This window comes from Cetorhinus maximus, chromosome 3 (genome assembly GCF_964194155.1).
Source record: "Cetorhinus maximus chromosome 3, sCetMax3.hap1.1, whole genome shotgun sequence".
Classification (NCBI taxonomy): Eukaryota; Metazoa; Chordata; class Chondrichthyes; order Lamniformes; family Cetorhinidae; genus Cetorhinus; species Cetorhinus maximus.
Window position 1 is genome coordinate 124,176,407 of NC_135881.1, and position 21,449 is coordinate 124,197,855.

At 42.1% G+C, this 21,449-nt stretch overlaps 1 protein-coding gene across 3 annotated transcripts in view; it reads left to right on the top strand.

The window, feature by feature from the left end:
• Nucleotides 1-21,449, top strand: part of stk31 (serine/threonine kinase 31) — a 130,384-nt gene that overhangs the window by 55,301 nt on the left and 53,634 nt on the right. For all 3 annotated transcript variants that reach the window (XM_078538899.1, XM_078538900.1, XM_078538901.1), the window contains exons 10-11: nucleotides 1,378-1,537; nucleotides 13,070-13,192. In XM_078538899.1, the coding sequence (XP_078395025.1) occupies nucleotides 1,378-1,537; nucleotides 13,070-13,192 (283 nt within the window). The remainder of the gene's footprint in view (nucleotides 1-1,377; nucleotides 1,538-13,069; nucleotides 13,193-21,449) is intronic.

Here is a 21,449-nt window from a genome sequence, read left to right on the forward strand (position 1 = left end):
GTAATTGGTAAAAGAACCAAAGGATACATACGAAAACATTTTTTTTAACACAGCATGCTGTTAGAATCTCGAATGCTTTCCTGAGAGTGTGGTAGAGGCTGATTCAATTGTGGCTTTTCAAAGAGAAATGGATAACCACCTGAAGATAAAAAAAAATGTGCAGGGTTACGAGGAAAGGACAAAGAGTGGGATTAGCTGAATTGCTCTTGCAGAGAGCAGGTGTGGGCTCAACAGACCAAATGATGACCCCCTATACAGTAACCATTTTATAATTCAATCATTATAACTGCTTGGAACCAAACATCAGCCACCACTGTAAATTCCAGAACATCTGGTTGTGATATGCAAAATTTGACTACACCCCTGATACTGCACCAGCTCTTAACTCTGCTTTCTGAGAGCAGGATGGGCAATATTCTTAGCAGCTGGGACTTGGCTTCAGTTGTCTTTTATGTACTTTGTTTTCCATTGGTTTGCTGAGTTTCCTTATATCCTCTAGTTTTGCATACTCAATCCATGTTAAATGATATGCATGGATTGCATTATTCATTCTTTTCAACTTTTATGAAAATAGACATCATGCCCTTTTATATTAAAATTTTTTTTAGAATTCTCACTCTTGTTTTTAAGTCCCCCCATGACATCACCCTTCCCTATCTCAGTATCTTCTCCAGCTATATAATCCTCTGAGATCGCTAAGCTTTAACTCTGGTCTCTTGCACCTCCTAATTTTAATCACTTCACCATTGGTAGCTGTGTCTTGAGCTGCCTAAGCTCTGGAATTCCCTCCTTAAATCTTTCTACCTTTTGCATTCTTTAAGATGTTCCTTAAAACCTATTCCATTGACCTAGCTTGTGGTCACATGTCCTAATATCTTGTTATGTGGCTCAGTGTCACATTTTATTTGACAACAATCGTTAGCACTTTGGGATATTTTACTAGGATAAAAGCTTTATATTAATACAAGTTGTTTATTTTTCAGCAATGGAATTGAGTTTTGGCTCCTCTGATGGTTGAGTGAGGTTTTCCAGTAACTAGTTGAGCCAAATTGAAAATCTAATATTTGACCCTTGGTCACCATTGTTGTTGATTGCAGATAAATAACTTGCATGGATGAGGTTTTAGATGGTGGTGGAAAAAATAGTAAGGAAATAAGAAAAGTCCTGTTTTTTTCACAACTGAAAACTGTTGTTACTGAAAATTTGTAACTTTCTGTTCTACTTAAGTTATATATTAATCTTTTGATTGAACTTTCCTTAATATGAAAAGTTAAATAAAATATACTTTGTTTCATTTAACAAAAGCCTCACATGTAATACCCAAATCAGTTCTGAAAATTCTTCTTTAAAACTGTTTTTATCTTGTTTGAACATTAGGAGTGAGTTCAATGAGAATCATTTTGGAGATGACCTATCTGAAGCAGTGAAAGTAATCACTGAGGGATGTCTTTGCGCAGTACACTCAATGAAGGATCTAGAAAGTGCTTGGAATGAATATAACTCTGCTCAGGAAACACTTCAAACATGCAAGTCAGTGGTGAGTTGGATTGATGTCCGGGCTAGTTCATTTTGTTAACTGAATTATATACATACAAAGGATGTTTGGGGCATGTGGATATCTTTCAGTAAAACATGCAGCAGTTTGTCTCTTGCATTGTAACACATTCTTGAATTAGCCCACAATTCATTGACACATGTTTTTATTTGATAAATCTCAATGCCAGGATTAAAAAACTGTAGTGTTTGTATTCATGATAAAACTACTATTCAGTCTGAAGGGCCCAGGCAGGAAAATGGTCTTGCATTCATTTTGTGACACATGATTTTGGGTGGAGAAAGGAACCAGCTTTACAGGCAAACCAGAGGTAAATTAGGCCCTATGTTCAGTGATGCCAGTTTCCACATGTACACCGATGATACCCAGCTCTAACTTACCACCACCTGTCTCAACCTTTCTACTGTTTATAATTGTCAGACTGCTTGTCCAATTTCCAGTACTGGATGAGCAGAAATTTCAGCCAATTAAATATTTCGAAGACCTTTGTATTCCACCACACTACAAACTCCATTTCCTAGCCACCAAGTCCAGCCTCTCCATGGAAACTGTCTTGAGGCTAAACCAGGCTGTTGGCAAACTTTGGGTTATATTTGACTGAGTTGAGGTTCCGACTACATAACTCTGCCACTACGACCACTTACTTCCACCAATATAACATTGCCTGAGTCCACCGCTGTCTCAACTCCCCTGCTGCTGAAAACTTCATCCATGCCTTCGTTACCCTCTAGACTTCTTTATTCCAATGTACTCCTGGCCAACCTCCCAATTTTGACCCACCGTAAACTTCAGATCATCGAAAACACTTCACTCTCTGTCCAACTCTCACTAACTCCTTTACAGGCACTTTACAGCCTTCCGGACTGAATATTGAGTTCAACAATTTTAGATCATGAACTGTCTCCTCCATCCCCACCCCCTTTCCGATTCCCCCCCCTCCCCCCAGCTTTTTTCCCCAATAATTTATATAGATTTTTCTTTTCCCACCTATTTCGATTATTTTTAAATGTATTTCCATCCATTGTTTTATCTCTACCTTTTAGCCTATTTCGATCCCTTCCCCTCACCCCACTAGGGTTATCTGTACCTTGCTTGTCCTGCTTGCTACCCTTAATTAGCACATTCCTTAGATAATGTCACCACCTTCAACACCTCTTTGTCCTTTTGTCTATGACATCTTTTGGCTATCTCCACCTATCACTGTCTTTCTATCCAGCTCTTACCCCCGCCCCCCAAACCAGCTTATATTTCACCTCTTTTCTATTTTCACTTAGTTCTGTTGAAAAATCATATGGACTCAAACCTGCTGAGTTTTTCCAGGTATTTTTATTTTTGTTTTTTCTCACTAACTCCTGTTCACCTATCATCCCTATGCTCGCTGCCCTTTTTGGCTTCTGGTTAAGCAACACATCTATTTTTAAAACTCTCACCCTTGTTTTCAAATTCATCCACAGTTTCACCCCTCCTTATCTCTGCACTCTTATCCATCTGCACTGCGCCGCTTTAATTCTGGTACTTTGTGCATCCCTGATTTCCATTGTTCCACCATTGGTGGCTGTACCTTCGGTTGCCTAGGTCCTAAGCTCTGGAATTCTCTTCCCCCCCCTCCACCTAAACCTCGCCTCCTCTCTATTTCTCTTTTCTTTAAGACTTTAAGACGGTCTTTAAAATTTACCTCTTTGACCAAGCTATGATCATCTGCCATAACATCTACATATGTAGCTCAAATTTTGCTTTATACTGCCCCTGTGAAGCATCTCTGGATTTCCATTGTTTTAAAGGTACTGTAGAAATGCAGGTTGTTGTTGAATTTCATGACTTGGGTTGATATTCTGGGCCCTGCATTTTATCCAACCAGCACCTGTGATCTGTATGTTATGCAGAAGCTCGCAATACGTGCAGTCTCAAAAAAAATGAACAAGTGGCTGTTAGAAAACATGAGGCAGAATGCTTAGGTCGGTGTGTGGATGTGCGCCTGACCCAATTGGACGCAAAATCGCACGAGATTATGTTGGGCAAGCATTCTGACATCATCCCTTGCTCGTGTGATACTTCAGTTGGTAGACATGCGCAAGTGTCGGAAGCAAGTCTGCCAACAGTTAAAGTTGTTAAAGTTCCAATTGTCCCTGATTTTTCATGGTCTGTCCAGTCTTACGGTTGGCGGAAGGGTGAATCTGCCAGATGGACTTTGCAAAATCTTATCCAAGGGCAAGATAAGATTTCTGTTATTAAATAGAAAACAATAAAAATGTGTGGACAGAATTTTCATCATGTATATGTTCAGGTAACTGATTGTGATGAGTGGACGTTTTGCTCCTGATTTTAAAAACACTCTTAATTGTTTTCAAGTCTTCAATTCCCTGAGGCAGCTCTCTGCTTTCAGGGAGTTTTCATTGTGTGCTCACCCGTGCCTATGTCAATGCCTGCCCTCCCCCTGCCCCCGTTCTGGCAGTTCTGAGCATTTCAACGTGAGCTTCGTGCTGACTGGATGTTAATTGGCCAGCCAGCGTGAAATCACAGTTGGGTGGCGATCTGTTCCACGGCTGTTCCTGGGCCTGTTGATTGCGCCTGCACGCCAACCTAAAAATCCTGCCCATGGTTACTGATCATGTAGGAAAGCACAAGTACAATAAGGACCATGCTATGACCTGAAGTATTGCTAGCATACCACGGGGGGGGGCAAAGCTGCGATTCAGATGATTTGTTGCTCACACATGGTGTTGTTGTATAGAGCAACCAAAAATCCAAATCGTCATAAGTCTGTTGCAACCTGCACAATTTTGCGATCCAAAAAGGAATCCGCATGCAGCAGAGCAGTGTAAAGGTCCATGAAGTTTTAGGTGCATGGAAGGAGGATAAGGAGAGTAAGAAGTCACCATAGACATGACTTACTAAATTGATATAATTGATATGAAATTATGTGATCACAAACTACTTCCAGGAAAAGACACTTTTGACACTTCTGCTTTGCTTCTGCTGCAAGGCAAATCCTCATGTTTTCTCACCCCTCAGAATACGCCACACATTTTGTCTACCAAAGTTGAAGCACCATTTTCTTTTGCCTTATATATCATTTATCTGTGCCCCTGTTTCAGTCCCTCTGCTGCTGCACCCTCATCCACACCTGTTACCTCTGGATTTGACTATTCTAATGCTTTCCTTGCCTGTCTCCCATTTTCCACCTCATAAGTTTGAGCTGATTTAAAACTTTTCTGCCTTTGCACCAAGTCCTATTCACCCATCAGCAATGCTTTCTCCAGTGCACAGGCGATTTCTTTAAGTGTGCAGCCTTTATAATTGTTCCTAAAATTAAAGGGGCTGATTTGTGCCTGTCATATGCCACAGTCGTGCAACTTAAAGGGAATGTTGCCTGTCACCCTATGCTCGCTGACTTACATTGGCTCCTGGCCCACCAATTTTCGATTTATTGTTTATCTTTGTTTTTACAGTTCACATCCTTGTTCAAAGTCCTCCAACTCCTCCAAGAATTGTGTGCGCCTCCAACTCAGGCCTATTGTGCATCCCATACTTCCTTTTCCCCATTATTGGCAGCTGTGCCTTAAATCATCTTGATCCTAAGCTCTGTAATTCCCTCACCAGGCCCCTCTGCCTCCCATCTCTCTTTGCTCTTTAAGATGCTGTTAAAATCTACCTATTTGACCAAGCTTTTGGCCAGCTATCCTAATGGGACATTTTATTATGTTAAAGCTGCAATATGAATGCAAGTTTTTGTTGCATACAATGGATCTCCAAAGCAATGCCTTCAAAGAGAGTTGTGATTATAAGATGTTTTGTGAATCATGAACAAGCCTGGCAAGCTTAGCCCTTGCTGTGGAATATTGAAAGATGACTGTGACATCAACTAGAATTCAATGAGTTAAGTTTCAATGTGATGTCTTTGAAGTTGACTAATCAATCCAGTTTGAGTGCTAAGAGATCTGTTGCATGTTGGATACATGTGTTATTGGTGTTGAAGAGGTGTTTGTAGTTCTGGACTTGTGAAGCTCACGTTTCCTTTTGGCCAGTGTGACTGTTCTGTTCATAGGAAGTGGTGTCTTTGCTGACGAGATGGCGGTACATAAAGTGACCCTGTATGAGGTTCTCCCATGTCTCAACAGTGATGTTGAAATTCTTCAATGAGACCAGCAGGGTGTCCTTGAAGCACTTTTTCTGGCCACGTGAACATTTTCCTCCAATTAGCTCGCCGTAGAAGAGATTTTTTTTTGCAAGCACTTATCAGGCATTCTGGCAACATGTCCTACCATCTCATCTGAGTTCTTTTCAGCAGAGTGTGTATGTTGTTAATGTCGATCAGGGAGAGAGTATCAGCATTAGGAGCCTATCTTGTCTGTTCTTAAGCAGCTTAGGCAAGCTAGTCAGATGAAAGTGGTGTAGCTTGTTTGTGTGCTTGCAGTAAACTGTCTGTGTCTCACAAGCATACAAGAGACAGTGGGAAGGGCAACTGCTCTTTATACCTTCACTTTTGTTGAAAGACTGATTCCTCTTCACTCCCAGTTGTTCGTAGCTTACCACAGGCAATGCTGGCCTTAGCTATTCTGGCATTGACTTTGTCATTCATGCGAACCACTCTGGACAGAATGCTGCTGGGGCAGGTAAATTTGTCGACTGCATCAAGCCTTTGACCATCGAGTGTAATAGTTGGCTTCATGTACTGCTTTTGTGGGGCAGATTGGTACATGACTTTTGTTTTCTTTGGTGCCTGTGGTGAGACCAAAGTTATTGTGTGCAGATGAGAAGTGGTCCATGCAATGTTGCATTTATTGATCAGAACAGGCATTTAGGGCACAGTTATCAGCGAAAAGAAGTCACAAACCTCTCCTCAAATTGAAGACTTTGCCGTCTATGCGATAACAGAAGTGGCATCCACATTAGATAACACAGTGCTTCAGAAAGCACAGTAGTGTCTTTACTAGAAGGTCCTGTTTGAGATGTCGGGCCTGAACTTCCACAGAGTGGCAATCAGAGTCAGACTGTCACTCTGTTCCTAGTTTATTACCTCAAAATCCAGCCGATCCTTTCTCACCCGACCTTCTGACTTAGGCAAGGCGAGAACTTTGTAGGGCAGTGTGCATCTGAGGCCTTCGGTCAAGGGCTGCAGAGGCTGAGGTAAGGAAGACATGCCCCCTTTTCATACCTGCTTTACGGCAGCTAATACTGTTATGTTTAAAGGTCCAACCACTTTCAGAAGCCATGATGAAGGTAGGCTTGTAAGGTAAGTGGATAGGATTTGGGGGGTGTGGAGGCAGTTGGAAGTGAGGGGGGGAGGTGGCGCCAGGTGGTCGTAGGGGTGGGTTGGTTGGGTGGGGGGGGATCAGGGGGTCGGTTGGGGGGATTGGGTGGTCAGTGGAGGGGGTCAAGTAGTCAGTTGGAGGGTTGAGTGAGAGTTGGGGGTTCAGTCAGGTGGACAGTGGGGGTGCGTTGGGTGGTCAACGAGGGGGGAGGCGGGAGGTAGTCGGTGAGGGGTGCTCCTTTTGGGGAGGTGGTGGGAGTCCTGTGGGGGTGGTTGGGGGTGTCAGTTATATGGTTACCCAGGAGTTAAGAGTGGTTTTAATTATTCTAACTTTTCCTGGGCAACTATTCTGGTAAGACAGTCGGAAATTTAAAATCATGCTTTGGGATGGTTCCGATCGCAGGGGAATTGCCCAACAGAAGTTTGAACTTCCCGGGTAATTGCTGTGCAATCCTTACCATGGGACTTCTGGGTTTGGAGGTGGGGGGAGTTCCCAGCGCACCCCCTGCCCCCCCTATCCAGTTATAACGCCCTGGAGACTGTAATTTAGGGGCCGTAGTGTCAAATGGTTTAGCAGGACTCGTGCAAGTATTTTTCTTGCAGTGCACAGGAGGGAGGTTCCTCAATGGGTGTTGAAACCTCAGTAGTTTTCTCTCCTTTTGTGAAGGTGGCAACTGATGCATCTTTGAATTCCTGAGGAATGGCTTCCTGCTTCCACATTGCCTGGAATAGTTTGGTGAGTTTGTCAGTGAGTATTGTGCCTCCTGGTATTATTTTACCTGATATTGCATCTGATTCTGGTGTCTTACTGCTCAACAGGAGACTGATAGCTTTCATGATCTCAGCTTTGTTAGTAGTGTCAGCAAGTGATATGCTGACTTCGATTTGGGACAAGCAGGTCATTGCCTCAGCATTGATTATTCAGGGCCAGTTCAGAACATCGGTAAAGTGTCCTGCTCATCTCTGCAAGATTTTGGTTGTGTCTGTAATCAATGTGGTTTCTTCAGCGCTGAGGAGTAGTAGTAGTTCTGGAAGCCTCTGGACCCAAAAATTGCTTTCAGAGAATCATAGAAGAGTTTACTATTGTTTCTATCTGCGTAAGATTGTATTTATTCTGCATATTTGCTTGGCCAGTGATACTGCCTCTCTCTCAGCTTTGATGGGATGATTTTACAGATGTTTTTGAAGGCTTCTTTTGGAGCGAATGAATGGTCATTTTGGTAGCCTCTGAGGAAACAGTGGGTTGAATTTATTGGCTGTGGCGGTGGTCCGTCCACTGGCTGAAAGCTGGGGGCCACCCTGCCGGGGCCATTTTCTGAAGACTGACTTCAGTGGCAATCAGGCAGTTAACTGCCTGCTGTTGGGGCTTCCATGCCTTTAAGGGCAAGGATCCTGCTTCCAAGAACTTCTGGCTAATCACAGAGCTGGCAGCTCTTTTGTCCCAACAGCGCCACTGACAGCAGTGGCCACTGTTGGGACTGGAGCAGGGCCCAGACCAGTACAGCATGGAGGAGGCCCTGGAGTGTCAGTAACTTGGGCTGAGCTTGCCAGGGTCAGTCACGCAGGTCCTAGTAAGGGATTGGAGGGGTGGGGGGTGCGATGGTCTTCCGGCAGCGGGACCAGTGGAGGCAGGAAGAAACCCTTGAGAGGCCATTAATTGGTGACAATAACCAGATAGGGAAATGTATTAGCCAATTTGTGTGCAGCAAAACCCCACAAACAACATTGTGATAAATGACAGTTATTTATTTTTAGTGACGTGAATTGAGAAATGAATATTAGTGAGTTTACTGGGCAAACTTCTCTGTTCCTTTTCTAATACTGCTGTGGAATCTTTTATGTCAACTCAGTTTAATGTCTCATTTGAAAGACAATGAAACATTCTGATATTGCACTGAAACATCAGTCTAAATCATGTGCTAAAATCTCTGGAGCGGAGTTTGAATCCATGAAGTATTGACCAAGGTCTTACAGCATTGATGCTGCGCTCATTGCCGCTGACTGCGAAGTTTTCTGTGCCCCAACCATTATTTCAGCTGGGACTTCCAATCCCAGCTGCAGCAGTGATGGGTCAGCGTAGACTTCCAAGGGCAAGACCAGTGAGCACAGGAGAAGAGAGGACAATGCCCCCTTTTTGACATCATTAGCTGTCGTATTTGGGTAAGTTTTTAAAAGTTCTCAAGTCTTTGTGGTCGAAGTGGATAGTCGGGTGGGTAGTAGGGGTGGTGATGGGGGGGAGGGGGGCGCGTCAGTTTTGATGCTCCGTTCAGTTACGCTGGACTTCTGCAGGATCCTGAGGTGCAACAGTAACTTTAAATTTTGCTGCTCTGGATCTCGGAAGATTCAGGCCTCTGTCTCAGAGTCAGGCTGACACCCTAGGTAAAAGTTCTATCTCGCTGTGTTTAGGAGCCCAAATGGTCTTATGAATGCCATTAATAATTCCCTGTGTTTTAGATGATCTAGCAGTGTGATGAAATGGGGGAGTTCATTAATGCAGCTGCTGCTTTTCAGTGGGAAAAGTAATGAATGAATGAATTGAACTTGCTGAATAGTGTTATTCTGATATTTTAAACAGGCTTATTTTGCAGATTCCTGTGCTGCCCTGAAAACAGCCAATCTTTCAAAAATTGAGGGTAGCCAAGACTTTTTCTTTCAGCTCTGAATACAAGCCTGTAGTACAACTGCTACAACTCTTCAACTGAAGTTTATAGGGGCAATTTTGCTGTAATCCTATCAACAGATACATTTGTAGGGATAAATTCTTGGGCATGATTAGTTTGGCCTGTACACCTCCAAATGCAGTCTGATCCCCATTGCTTCTTTGTTTATCATCTTTTTCTATCAAATCTGGTAATTGTAGAACATATTCCAGTTTTCATGACATGAAGTGCAACTATAATTTGACATTATGGAATTTAAGTTTAGCTTTAAGAAATACCCTCTATCCAGGTCAGAATCTAACCATTCTTTAATGTCTAGCTTTAATTTGCATGCTGAACATACAGTGGATGTGCATCTCCAACTGCAGGGTCTTGTGTTGGATAATTTGGCCCTTATTTGCATGAATTTCTCTGGTCATTGCGGATTCTCTGCATTTTGTACAAGAGTAAAAGAAGGTTATTGGATAACCAAACCTGCAATTTTAGAAGTGATTCATTGGAGCAGGGACTCGTTAACTGAAGTTGTGCTCTTAAATTCAGGACCTATTGAATAAAATGCTGAAAAGACTGATAATGGATTTGTGGTTGAATCGCCAGCATAAGTGATAGAGGATAGAATTATATGGTAGAGATGAAGTTATGCATTTTAATTGTCCCAAAGATATAATAATTAAAAATATTCATTCACTGAAATGAATGAGCTTGTGGTGTCAAGTGCAACAAAACATGGACATATGTAAATAGGTAAGAAAGATTTAGAAGTAGAATGAGACCAAAAATTCGCTGTTTTAAGCATCTTTTTGTTTCTTACCTCCCATTATAAAATGCTGATACATTAAAATAACACACAAATGCACTCGTTAAGTGACTGCTATGCAAACCTCCCATGCAAGGCTGTATGATTTTCACAAGCGAATGTTTAATGACCTTAGTAGCCACTTCAGTGCATTTTTGTGTTTGTTTAATATATTAGCATTTTATAATGGGAGGTAAGAAACAAAAAGATGCTTGAAACAGAAATTTTTGTCGCATTCTACTTTCTTACCTATTTACTTATGTCTATGTTTTGTTGCACTTTCCAATTTATTGTGTGAAATGCAAATTCTGGTCGATAGCTCCCATTGACCGACAGCTATCTTAGAATGGACTTATTTCCCAAGAACTAGTCTTTTGAGATTAGAAACTTGTTGTGTAATATTGAGTATTACATACAAGCTCTTTAATGATTAAACATGTTTGTGCTGTTGTATACTGATCAGGGTATCTGTTTATAATGCTGTCCCCTGTCCCATTTTTGAATAACTTAATGAGACCCACTCAGTTGGCAGAATTGATTTTTAAACCCAAGAATATTATTTTTTATGGGCCAGTTATTTCTACTTTTCAACGCAACTTTTGGTTTCCCTTGATTAGCTTTTTGAGGTTTTGAAATTTATGTGGTACTACCTCTGGTATTTAAAACCTCCCGTTTGGTGTGTAAATTAGTTAGCTGTTCACCATTATATGATATTTGTGTATAAGGTGAGGCCTGAAAGTCCATGTAGCTCAAAAGATTAGTGAGGTAAGGGAGGGAGGGCAAGCATTGGTGGGAGGTTGAAGTGAGGGAGGGAGGGCGAGCATTGTCAGGGGGTGAGGTGGGGGAGGGTGGGCGAGCATTGTCGGGAGTGGTGATGGAGCGCGGACGAGCATTGCTGGGGTTTGAGGTGGGGGAGGGCGAGCATTGTCAGGGGGTGAGGTGGGGGAGGGCGGGCGAGCATTGTCGGGAGTGGTGACGGAGCGCGGACGAGCATTGTTGGGGTTTGAGGGAGGGAAGGTGAGCATTGTCAGGGGGTTGAGGTGAGGGAGGGCAGGCATTGCCCAGGTGGGGTGGTGGGCAGTGGGTGGGAGGTGAGGGAGGGAGGGCAAGCATTGTCAGGGTGGGGTGGTGAGGGAGGGTGGGCGAGCATCGTCGGGCCAGAGGAGCAGGAGGCTTGGCAGTGTCTGGGGTGACAAAACCATTTAAAAACACTACCGCCAAGTTGGTGAGCTGCAGACAAACTTTGAGGGGTATGCCTTCAGTTCATGATGAGAAAGGGGGACGTGGCTTCACTTCAATTGCACTTTGCCATTCGGCCTTCCCAGATTGCCCGTCACTGGAGCCAGGCCCAGAAAGTCCAAAGGGCCCAGTGTAAAAAGATAAGTTGGTAGCTTTAAATGTTGCAATAACCTTTTGACCTGGAAGCAGCACAGTAAAGAAAATTTGTAAATTTTTAAAAATGTCTGTGGGAATCTGTAATTGTTTAAGAATGTTTGAACAGGACTTAAGAGTTTACATCAATTGTATAGGGATGAGGTATAACTTCCTTTCATAATAAATACCGGTCCATGTGACTTGGCGACCCTCTACCTGGAAACCAACAGGAAGGAAGTTGAGACTGAAGCTGTGTGGTTGGCAGACACAAAGGAAAGCTGGAAGCAGAAGGTGATCAACACCCAGGTGCAGACACACAAATGCTGCAGCAGGGACACAATTATCAAACTCCTGGTGTGATCAGGAGTAAGCTGAGTTCTCTACAAAATGGTCAGTTTTCTGTTTGACAGGAAGAAGAAAAATAGAATTCCAGAAGCTCTTGGGGAAGTGATAAACAACCAAACTGAAAGGGACTGAATCTTCAAAGCGGTATGACTGCCTCAGGCATGTGGAAAGCTGAGAGCTTGTATCGTAAGACTAGGTTGTGAACCGGGTATTGTTGGTTGGAACTCTGGACAGTTACGCTGTCAGGACTGACTTGACCTGAGAGAAAGAGGGTTTGTAGATGTGTACCTTGTCGTTACTGACCGTATCCAGGGACCTTGGATGGAATACAGCTACTGGTGAACATAACTCCAGGGTCGAATTGATTGAGTGGGAAAATGAGAGATGCTCTGTACCAGATGTTGAGTTGGAAAGACTGAGATTGCACGTGGTGTCACATTTGTGTAGGGAGCGATGCGTGTGCTTGTGGTTGCATAAGACGTATCTTTGTTGTATTAACTATTTAAAGTGAAATTAACTTTATTTGAGGTATCATTTTCCTGTTAACTCATGTAATTTGCACTGATTCTGATTTGTGTTAAATTAAAAGCAACAAAAAGTGGAATTTTGTAAGTAATTTCTTCATTTAAGGGGTAATTTGTTAAATTTAGTTTACGGCTTCCCTGTGTGGATCATAACTACGTGGCCATTAGCATGTGCTCCTGCTCCGCCACTGACTGGAAGATCTGGGCCATTGTGTTGAGCTCAGAATCCAAATGCCTGGTTCATTGACTGGCGAGCTACAGTAAAGCTGGAGTGCTTAATGATACCAATTAATAGAATGAGAATACCACTGAAGATTTTATATGGAGTATAATAAGTACTGCAGATATCAGTGAATAAACTACCTATGCAGTTTATGAAAGCGAAGAATGAAATACATATTACGTTTGTTGCAAAGGCTTTGGAAGTGTTATGTCTTCTACCTCTGTGTGTTTTCCAAAATTATTTTAACAGTCCATATCTGAAAGTCATTGTGAGGAGACAATTAACTGTAGTTGTATATATTGTGTGTAATATTTATGGCATATTTTGATTATAACTCTCAGGATGATGTGCGCAGCCTAATGGACAAGCGAAATGAAATGCGCAGCACACTTTATGCTGCAGCAGAGGAGTTTATCTCTGAAGTAGACAAGTTGCCTATTGAGGATCGTGTGAATGTTCTAAAGGTTAGAATTTTTTGTTTTCAGCTGATTCCAAGCATAAGATTCTGTAGTATTAATAATGAGCAATAACGGTTGAGTGCTAATTTACCACTTCAGTGGGTGCTGAAAAGCTAATTGAAAGTGGTAGTTGTTGCAACAGCCATTTCCTCGGTTACTTGGCTTATTAACATTTAATAGGAAAACATATACTGGATTTACAAAGATATGAGTGATGCAAGGATGCATTGATTTTATATAACACAAAATGCAATAAAAAGCTGCAATGCTTGCATATTGCAATCAGTGACCTTTTGGCCTTTTATTTCCTTGCTTTCTTATTCTTCTCATACTGCTTAATCTGCATTACTGGAATGAGATAACCCTAGCCTCTCCCAGTGCTGTTGCTAAACCAGCACTAACTTAGATTGCCTGGAGATGAGCTGATCATGTTTCTTCACCCTCCTAGTGGAATTTGTTGGCTCCACTAACTTAAAGACAGAGCTCGGCAAGCTGGGGTTAAAGTGACAATCTTAAATTTCACTGTCTATTCAGCTCCAATACACAGTACCATTGTGCTACATTTCTTTTCCTCCTCCAAATAAGTTAATGATCAGGTCCCTATGGGAAAAGAGTTGCTATCCTTCAGAAAGGATCTGAAAAAAACGTGTTCATATTTTAAGTTCTGGTAGAAGCAGGATCTCTTGTGTGTGCTTTTGGAGTGGGAAACAACTGTCATAAACCATTTTTGCAATTTGTATGCTTCGAGATGCAGGCTTTGAATTCAGTAGAAATAAGACCATCGAGTCTCAAGAGGGTTTTTATAAAACTAAATTAAACATTTATTAATACAAGAAAGATTGTAAACACATACATATATCTACAAAATAACTACTATAGTAACTACAAAAATCCCTTAATTAATCTCTCTTACATCCCCGTTAAGGCAACAGTAAATCTCTTCGATTTAAAGGGACACCTGGCAAAGCATGACCTGGACAGTCGCATTCAAACTGAGTTTCTTTCAGCTCTGGGTCCATGCAGACAGACTTGAGGCTTAACAGGCGAGAGGCTTCACACACTTGTTGGATCTTAAAATGCCTCTCTTTTACACACAATCTCCTTTTATACATATCTTTGTCTTTGAATGTAAATTTTCCATTGTATCACTAGGCTTTTAATTTTACCTCTTCTAACACTAACATCCTTTGATTCCACCAATTTTATTAGTAAGCTGAAAAAAATAAACGTATTGCTTGATATCTTCTAGCTAGGTACAAGATTTCATCCGGCCTTTTGAATAGTTTATTTAAAAATGCAAATTTCCCCCTTGACACCTATGTTTCTAAATTTTCCTAAAAGCAAAAAACTGCTGATGCTGGAAATCCAAAACAAAAATAGAAATACCTGGAAAAACTCAGCAGGTCTGACAGCATCTGCGGAGAGGAACACAGTTAAAGTTTCGAGTCCATGACTCTTTAACAAAACTAAGGAAAAATAGAAAAGCGGTGAAATATAAGCTGGTTTAAGGAGGGGTGGGACAAGTAGAGCTGGATAGAAAGACAGTGATAGGTGGAGATAGCCAAAAGATATCATAGACAAAAAGACAGAGGTGTTGAAGGTGGTGATATTATCTAAGGAATGTACTAATAGATGACACTAAGGGTAGAAAGCAGGACGAGCAAGTTACAGATAGCCCTAGTGGGGGTGGGGTGGGAGGAAGGGATCAAAATAGGCTAAAAGGTAGAGATAAAACAATGGATGGAAATACATTTAAAAATAATGGAAATAGGTGGGAAAAGAAAAATCTATATAAATTATTAGAAAAAAGGGGGATCGGAAAAGGGGTGGGGATGGAGGAGAGAGTTCATGATCTAAAGCTGTTGAACTCCATATTCAGTCCGGAAGGCTGTAAAGTGCCTAGTCGGAAGATGAGGTGCTGTTCCTCCAGTTTGCGTTAAGCTCCACTGGAACATTGCAGCAGGCCAAGGACGGACATGTGGGCATAAGAGCAGGGTGGAGTGTTGAAATGGCAAGCGACAGGGAGGTCTGGGTCATGCTTGCGGACAGACCGAAGGTGTTCCGCAAAGCGGTCACCCAGTCTGTGTCTGGTCTCTCCAATGTAGAGGAAACCGCTTTGGGAGCAGCGAATGCAGTAGACTAAATTGGGGGAAGTGTAAGTGAAATGCTGCTTCACTTGAAAGGAGTATTTGGGCCCTTGGACGACGAGGAGAGGGGAAGTAAAGGGGCAGGTGTTGCACCTTCTGCGGTTGCATGGGAGGGGGTTGAGGTGTAGGGGGTGATGGAAGAGTGGACCAGGGTGTCCTGGGGGGAACGATCCCTGTGGAATGCCACCCGGGGGGGGAGTGAAGGGAAGATGTGTTTGGTAGTGGCATCATGCTGGAGTTGACGGAAATGGCGGAGGATGATCCTTTGAATGCGGAGGCTGGTGGGGTGATAAGTGAGGACAAGGGGACCCTATCATGGTTCTGGGAGGGAGATGAAGGTGTGAGGGCGGATGAGCGTGAGATGGGCCGGACACGGTTGAGGGCCCTATCAACCATCATGGGTGGAAAACCTCGGTTAAGGAAGAAGGAAGACATGTCAGAGGAACTGTTTCTGAAAGTGGCATCATCAGAACAGATGCGACGGAGGCGAAGGAACTGAGAGAATGGGATGGAGTCCTTCCAGGAAGTGGGGTGTGAGGAGCTGTAGTTGAGGTAGCTGTGGGAGTTGATAGGCTTGTAATGAATATTGGTGGACAGTGTATCACCAGAAATTGAGACTGAGAGGTCAAGGAAGGGAAGGGAAGTATCAGAGATGGACCATGTGAAAATGATGGAGGGGTGGAAACTGGAAGCAAAATTACTAAATTTTTCCAGGTCCAGACGAGAGCATGAAGCAGCACCGAAGTAATCATCGATGTACCAGAGATAGAGTTGTGGGAGGGGGCCGGAGTAGGACTGGAACAAGGAATGTTCCACATACCCCATAAAGAGACAGGCATAACTGGGGCGCATGCGGGAACCCATAGCCAGACCTTTTATTTGGAGGAAATGAGAGGAATTTAAGGAGAAATTGTCCGCAAGCATGACCCAGACCCTGTCGCTTGCCATTTCAACACTCCACACTGCTCTCATGCCCACATGTCCGTCCTTGGCCTGCTGCAATGTTCCAGTGAAGCTCAATGCAAACTGGAGGAACAGCATCTCATCATCCAATTAGGCACTTCACAGTCTTCCAGACTGAATATTGAGTTCAACAATTTTAGATCATGCACGCTCTCCTCCATCCCCACCCCCTTTCCGATCCCCCTTTTTTCCAATAATTTATATAGATTTTTCTTTTCCCACCTATTTCCATTATTTTTAAATGTATTTCCATCCATTATTTTATCTCTACCTTTTAGCCTATTTCGACCCCACCCCCACTAGGGCTATCTGTACCTTGCTCATCCTGCTTTCTACCCTTAATGTCATCTATTAACACATTCCTTAGATAATATCACCACCTTCAACACCTATTTGTCCTTTTGGCTATCTCCACCTATCACTGGCCCTCTATCCAGCTCTACTTGTCCCCCCCCTTAAACCAGCTTATATTTCACCTCTTTTCTATTTTTCCTTCGTTCTGTTGAAGAGTCATACGGACTTGAAACGTTAACTGTGTTCCTCTCCGCAGATGCTGTCAGACCTACTGAGTTTTTCCAGGTATTTCTATTTTTGTTTTGTTTCTAAACTTCCCCATGTTCATCTAATTACCATTTCAAACCTGCTTCTTTCTATGCATCAAAGCCTCTCGACCAGCTGGCCTTAATCCAGTTAAAATACACACGCATACACAGACACCACTAAACTCTATTTTGAAAAATAATTTCCAATAACACTATAGACATTAATATCTCTTCATGACTGGGGGTAGGAAGAGGTGATGTTTGCAGTTCGGGGATGGTCCAGTAGAACAGTATACACTTAATTCCAGCTACTGCCCATGTACTGATTTGCGATTTAGAGGGGGGAGATGAAATTAGAAAGGAAGGGAAATTATGGAGAGAGAAAATGCAAAAATGTGCATGTGTATTTTTATGCATTGCCTATGATGAGGAAACTGGCCATTTTATGTCTCATCATTTCTCATAGTGAGATTTGTACAAATAGATATCTGAAAAAAACAGACATTTACCGACAGCCCCAAATAATTTACATTATAATAGTTATAAACTGCTGCTCGAAATGACAGACGCTTCCAAATTATGAACTACAAACAGCCTTCAATGTCGGTTTCCCATTTGAAACACTGGACATGTGGGTAAATCACAGGTGGCAGCAGATGGGAAAAACAACTTTTGTGTAATGCAGATCTCTATGTAGCATACATAGTGAAAGAGGACCCCTGACTAAAATCTCTGGGATTGAATGCTTGCACAGCTCTATCCCAGGGATAGAGGAGCTTCTCTTCCACAGTGGATGCTGGGTAAAAAAAAATCCTCATTACACAAAATCCAGGAAATGCTGGTCGGGGGCAAGGAGCTGGGAATCATAACCCCTGAATTCATGGTGCTGAGAGCTGAAGCTCTGGGGAGTCGAGTTGGGGGAAATAGAGACTAGAATGTGGTCCGTGGGACAGAGATGGAGAATGAGAGCTTGGGAGGAGAGGGAGAATGATTTTTCTTTTAGCCTCCCTTCTGCTTCACCTGTTCCTGGTGGCCTCCTGGTTCTTGGGAACTTATACAACAGCTGCTGGTGTGAAACCACAAATATTCTCAGCTACATGGGATCCAACCGTTGTAAAGTAAATCCAATAATATTTGTAGTTTCATGTGATGATTTGTGATGTCAAATGACCTGTGGTCAGAACATCATGTGATCAAACCTCCAGGAATGCCTCCAAGTAGAGTTGGCAGCCCTACTTCACCAGTCTGTTGGATGCTGATGGATTGCCAATAGCTCCCTATCCAACCTCCCAGCACTTCAAACATTAGTAGCTTGTAGCACATGGAGGGAAGGTGTCCTGGATAGGAGTCTGCAGGATGTTACCCCCTCACCCCACCAAATTTGTCTGGGATCTACCAGACATTCTGGCCCTGCAGCAGCTGCCTGCCCTCACTTGATGAAGAAGGATGCTGGGATGGCAATAAATTAGAAAATCCAACAACAGATAATGAACTGAAATCAAATCCCACTGACAGGGCTCTGGAATTAGGCATGAGGGTGAAAAAAGAAGTGCTGTAGAAGATAAAGCTGATCCTGGAATATTTGGCTTATCTGATTTCCTGTGCATAGAATGACCATTTTGAAAATAAAGACACCAGCACATAAAGGACATCTGGTACAAGTCCCTTAGGTATCCCCAATATATGGGTTTCATTGTATGAATAAGATAATTCATTTATAATTCAACGTGGATTGTTCTATTTAACTTTGTACAGATCCCCAAGAACATGTTCATATAAGATTCCTATTAAAGCAAAATGGTTGCTCTCTATTATCACCAATTTAAAGAATTGAGAAACTGCATTCAAACCTGAAAAACATTCCATGTGCACTGGATATATTTTACACTGTGTAAATCAAAAATTAAATGCTTCAGTGAAGTGAATAATTATTGTACATTTTAAACAAAACAAGATTTCAATTTTTCTTTCCAGCATTTACATTAACCAAGTTTGAACTTGTATACAGGGTCAGTTTAACTTTGGACTAGTGTAAAATGGACAATTTCAGATCAACACCCCATTATACATCTCACTTGTCTTTTGAAAATCAAGTGGGGCCTATAAAGGGGCAGGTGATTCCATATCACCCATTGTACACTATTGCTGAAAGTTAAAATTATCCTATAGTCTGTACCTTCGTTTCGGATTTAATATCAATCTAAGCCACATTTTATAGTACAAATCTGATAGTTGCTTCCAGATGATTACAGTTAGAAAATTCACAAGTGTGCTGCAATCTCTTGTAAATAAAAATAATGAAGTGAAGCTAAGTGTTCAAAACCACAATGTGATAATTGACATGCATTTTTCTTTAGTTTTTAGCTTGTTCACTGGATGCTGCATATGGCCCTTATGAAGTGGAGCACAACTCAAATGAAGCGTTTGATCAGTTTTTTGAATGGAGGAATAGTAAACTACAGGAGTTCAATAATATTAAGCATAGGACGGAGAGTTCTCTGCAACTGTTGTCTGAGTGGTTCAGTAAAACCATGAAGGTAACTATCTGGTTAACTTATTTGCAAACTTGCTATAATCATGCTAAATTTAAAATACCACAAGAAAATGTACCACAGATTGTTAGGATCAGAGTTTGTACCTGGAGCTTCAGCACGTTGTGTCTGTTTTAATATCAGTTACGCACCAGACTTTCAGAAGGATATATTAGCCTTGGATGGATTGCAATGTAGTTTTACCAGAATGATATCTGAACTCCAAAGGTTAAATTATGTGAAGAGATGACAAAAACTATGATTGTATTCCCTGGTTTTTAGAAAGTTAAGGAATGATTTCATCAAGGTTTTCAGGATATTAAAGGTAATGCATCGGGTAGGTAGAAACAATTCCCACTGGTTGGGCAGTTTAGGACTAGGGGCATAGTCTAAAATTTAGAGCCAGATCTTTCAGGAATGAAATTAGGAAACGCTTTTATGCACAAAGGCTAGTAAAGTTTGGAAGTCTCTTCAAATGGCAATTGATGTAAATCAATTGTTCATTTTAAATCTGTTAAACAAAGGTATTAAGGGATATGAGGCAAAGGCAGGTATACCTAGTTAGGTCACAGATCTGCCATGATCTCATTGAGTGGCAGAGTAGGCTTGGGGCGAAATGGCCTACTCCTGTTCCTATGTTGCTGGTGTGTCTGGACTATGATGAGTGTTCCCTACAGAGAGAGAGAGAGAGAAGGAAACTTAACTTGAAGCCACTGTATCTGTCATAACCTACAGCCTGTTGCAACATTGATGGAAGTTTTGGGATAATTTTCTAACCTGCTCTTGGCTGGGAAAAACACATAGCATGCAGACTTCATATATTAGGAGGGAAGCACTTTTGTTTTTTTTTAAACTCTCTAAAGCTGATAACTCCAGTCTCCCTACTGTAGGAGTTTGAATATAACTATTTATTTCTTCTCCAGGTAAACTCTATCTTGAATATCTTTGCATACTATTGGCCACTCTTTTTCCTTTTTGGTGCTGCAGCAACCTCCCTGAGGCACTTAGTACAAGGAGATTCATGATTTGGGTTGACAAGTGGGCAGGATACACCACCAGGATGTGATTTTTCAAGCAGTTAAATCTGTAACACTCTCCATTCTCCACTAGATCCAGTACTCAGTATGATTTATTGACCTAAGCTTCTTGTGCCTGGAATAACCAGTAATACTTGTAATACTTACACTTTCTACTTTATAGTTACCTTCATGATGCAGACACCTTTGAAAGCTTACAGAGGTTGTGAAAGAATTTATTTTTACTGTAAATGTCATAGCTGGAAGAAGTGGTGACCATTATCTGCAATATAATGAGGCTGGGCCAATTTAGAACAATACATAAAATATAGCATATTGTAAGATAATTTCTATTTCCCCAGCCTCATTCTGCCATTATAGGAAGAGCTGCAGCCAACAGCGTGCACTGCTATGCAGTGGAGTGAATTGTAACATTTAGAGCCACTCACTGCAGGGGAGGTCAGCAACAGGTCAGGAACCTGGAACTTCAAGGAATGGATTTTACAGTGGCTCTTTAACTGAGCCACGATATTAGCATTCTACTTTCAGGTTTCCCAGCCATTTAAAGCAGGTGGGTGTGATCACAATTTTCACCTGCCCGTTGAAGCTTCAATATTTAAAGGAATCCTATCAAGAAACAGATGGGACCATTCTACAACTGGTAAGTGAGACAGCAACTCGGATGATTGACTCTCAATAAGGGAAAGCTGCCCTGTGATTCTGAGTTATCCCTGGACATCATGCTGCAGGCTATAAGGGTCTGCAGAGACAGTTTGTTCCCAGTTAAGGGGAGGAAGAAGTCTGCCTCAGAAACAAGGAAGGCGTGGCTGAGGAAGTGAACAACAGGAGTAGGCCATTTCGCCCCAAGCCTTCTGTGCCATTCAATGAGATCATGGCAGACCTGTGACCTAACTCATGGGCTGAGTGCCACAAGAATTTCAGTGACCTCATCAGGGCAGGATAGATGAGTGACATGCTGCATTTTCCAGTCTTCTGCACAGCACTTCTCAGATCAACACACCATGCAGCTCCGCTTAGTCATCTTGCTGATGAACTTCCTCACA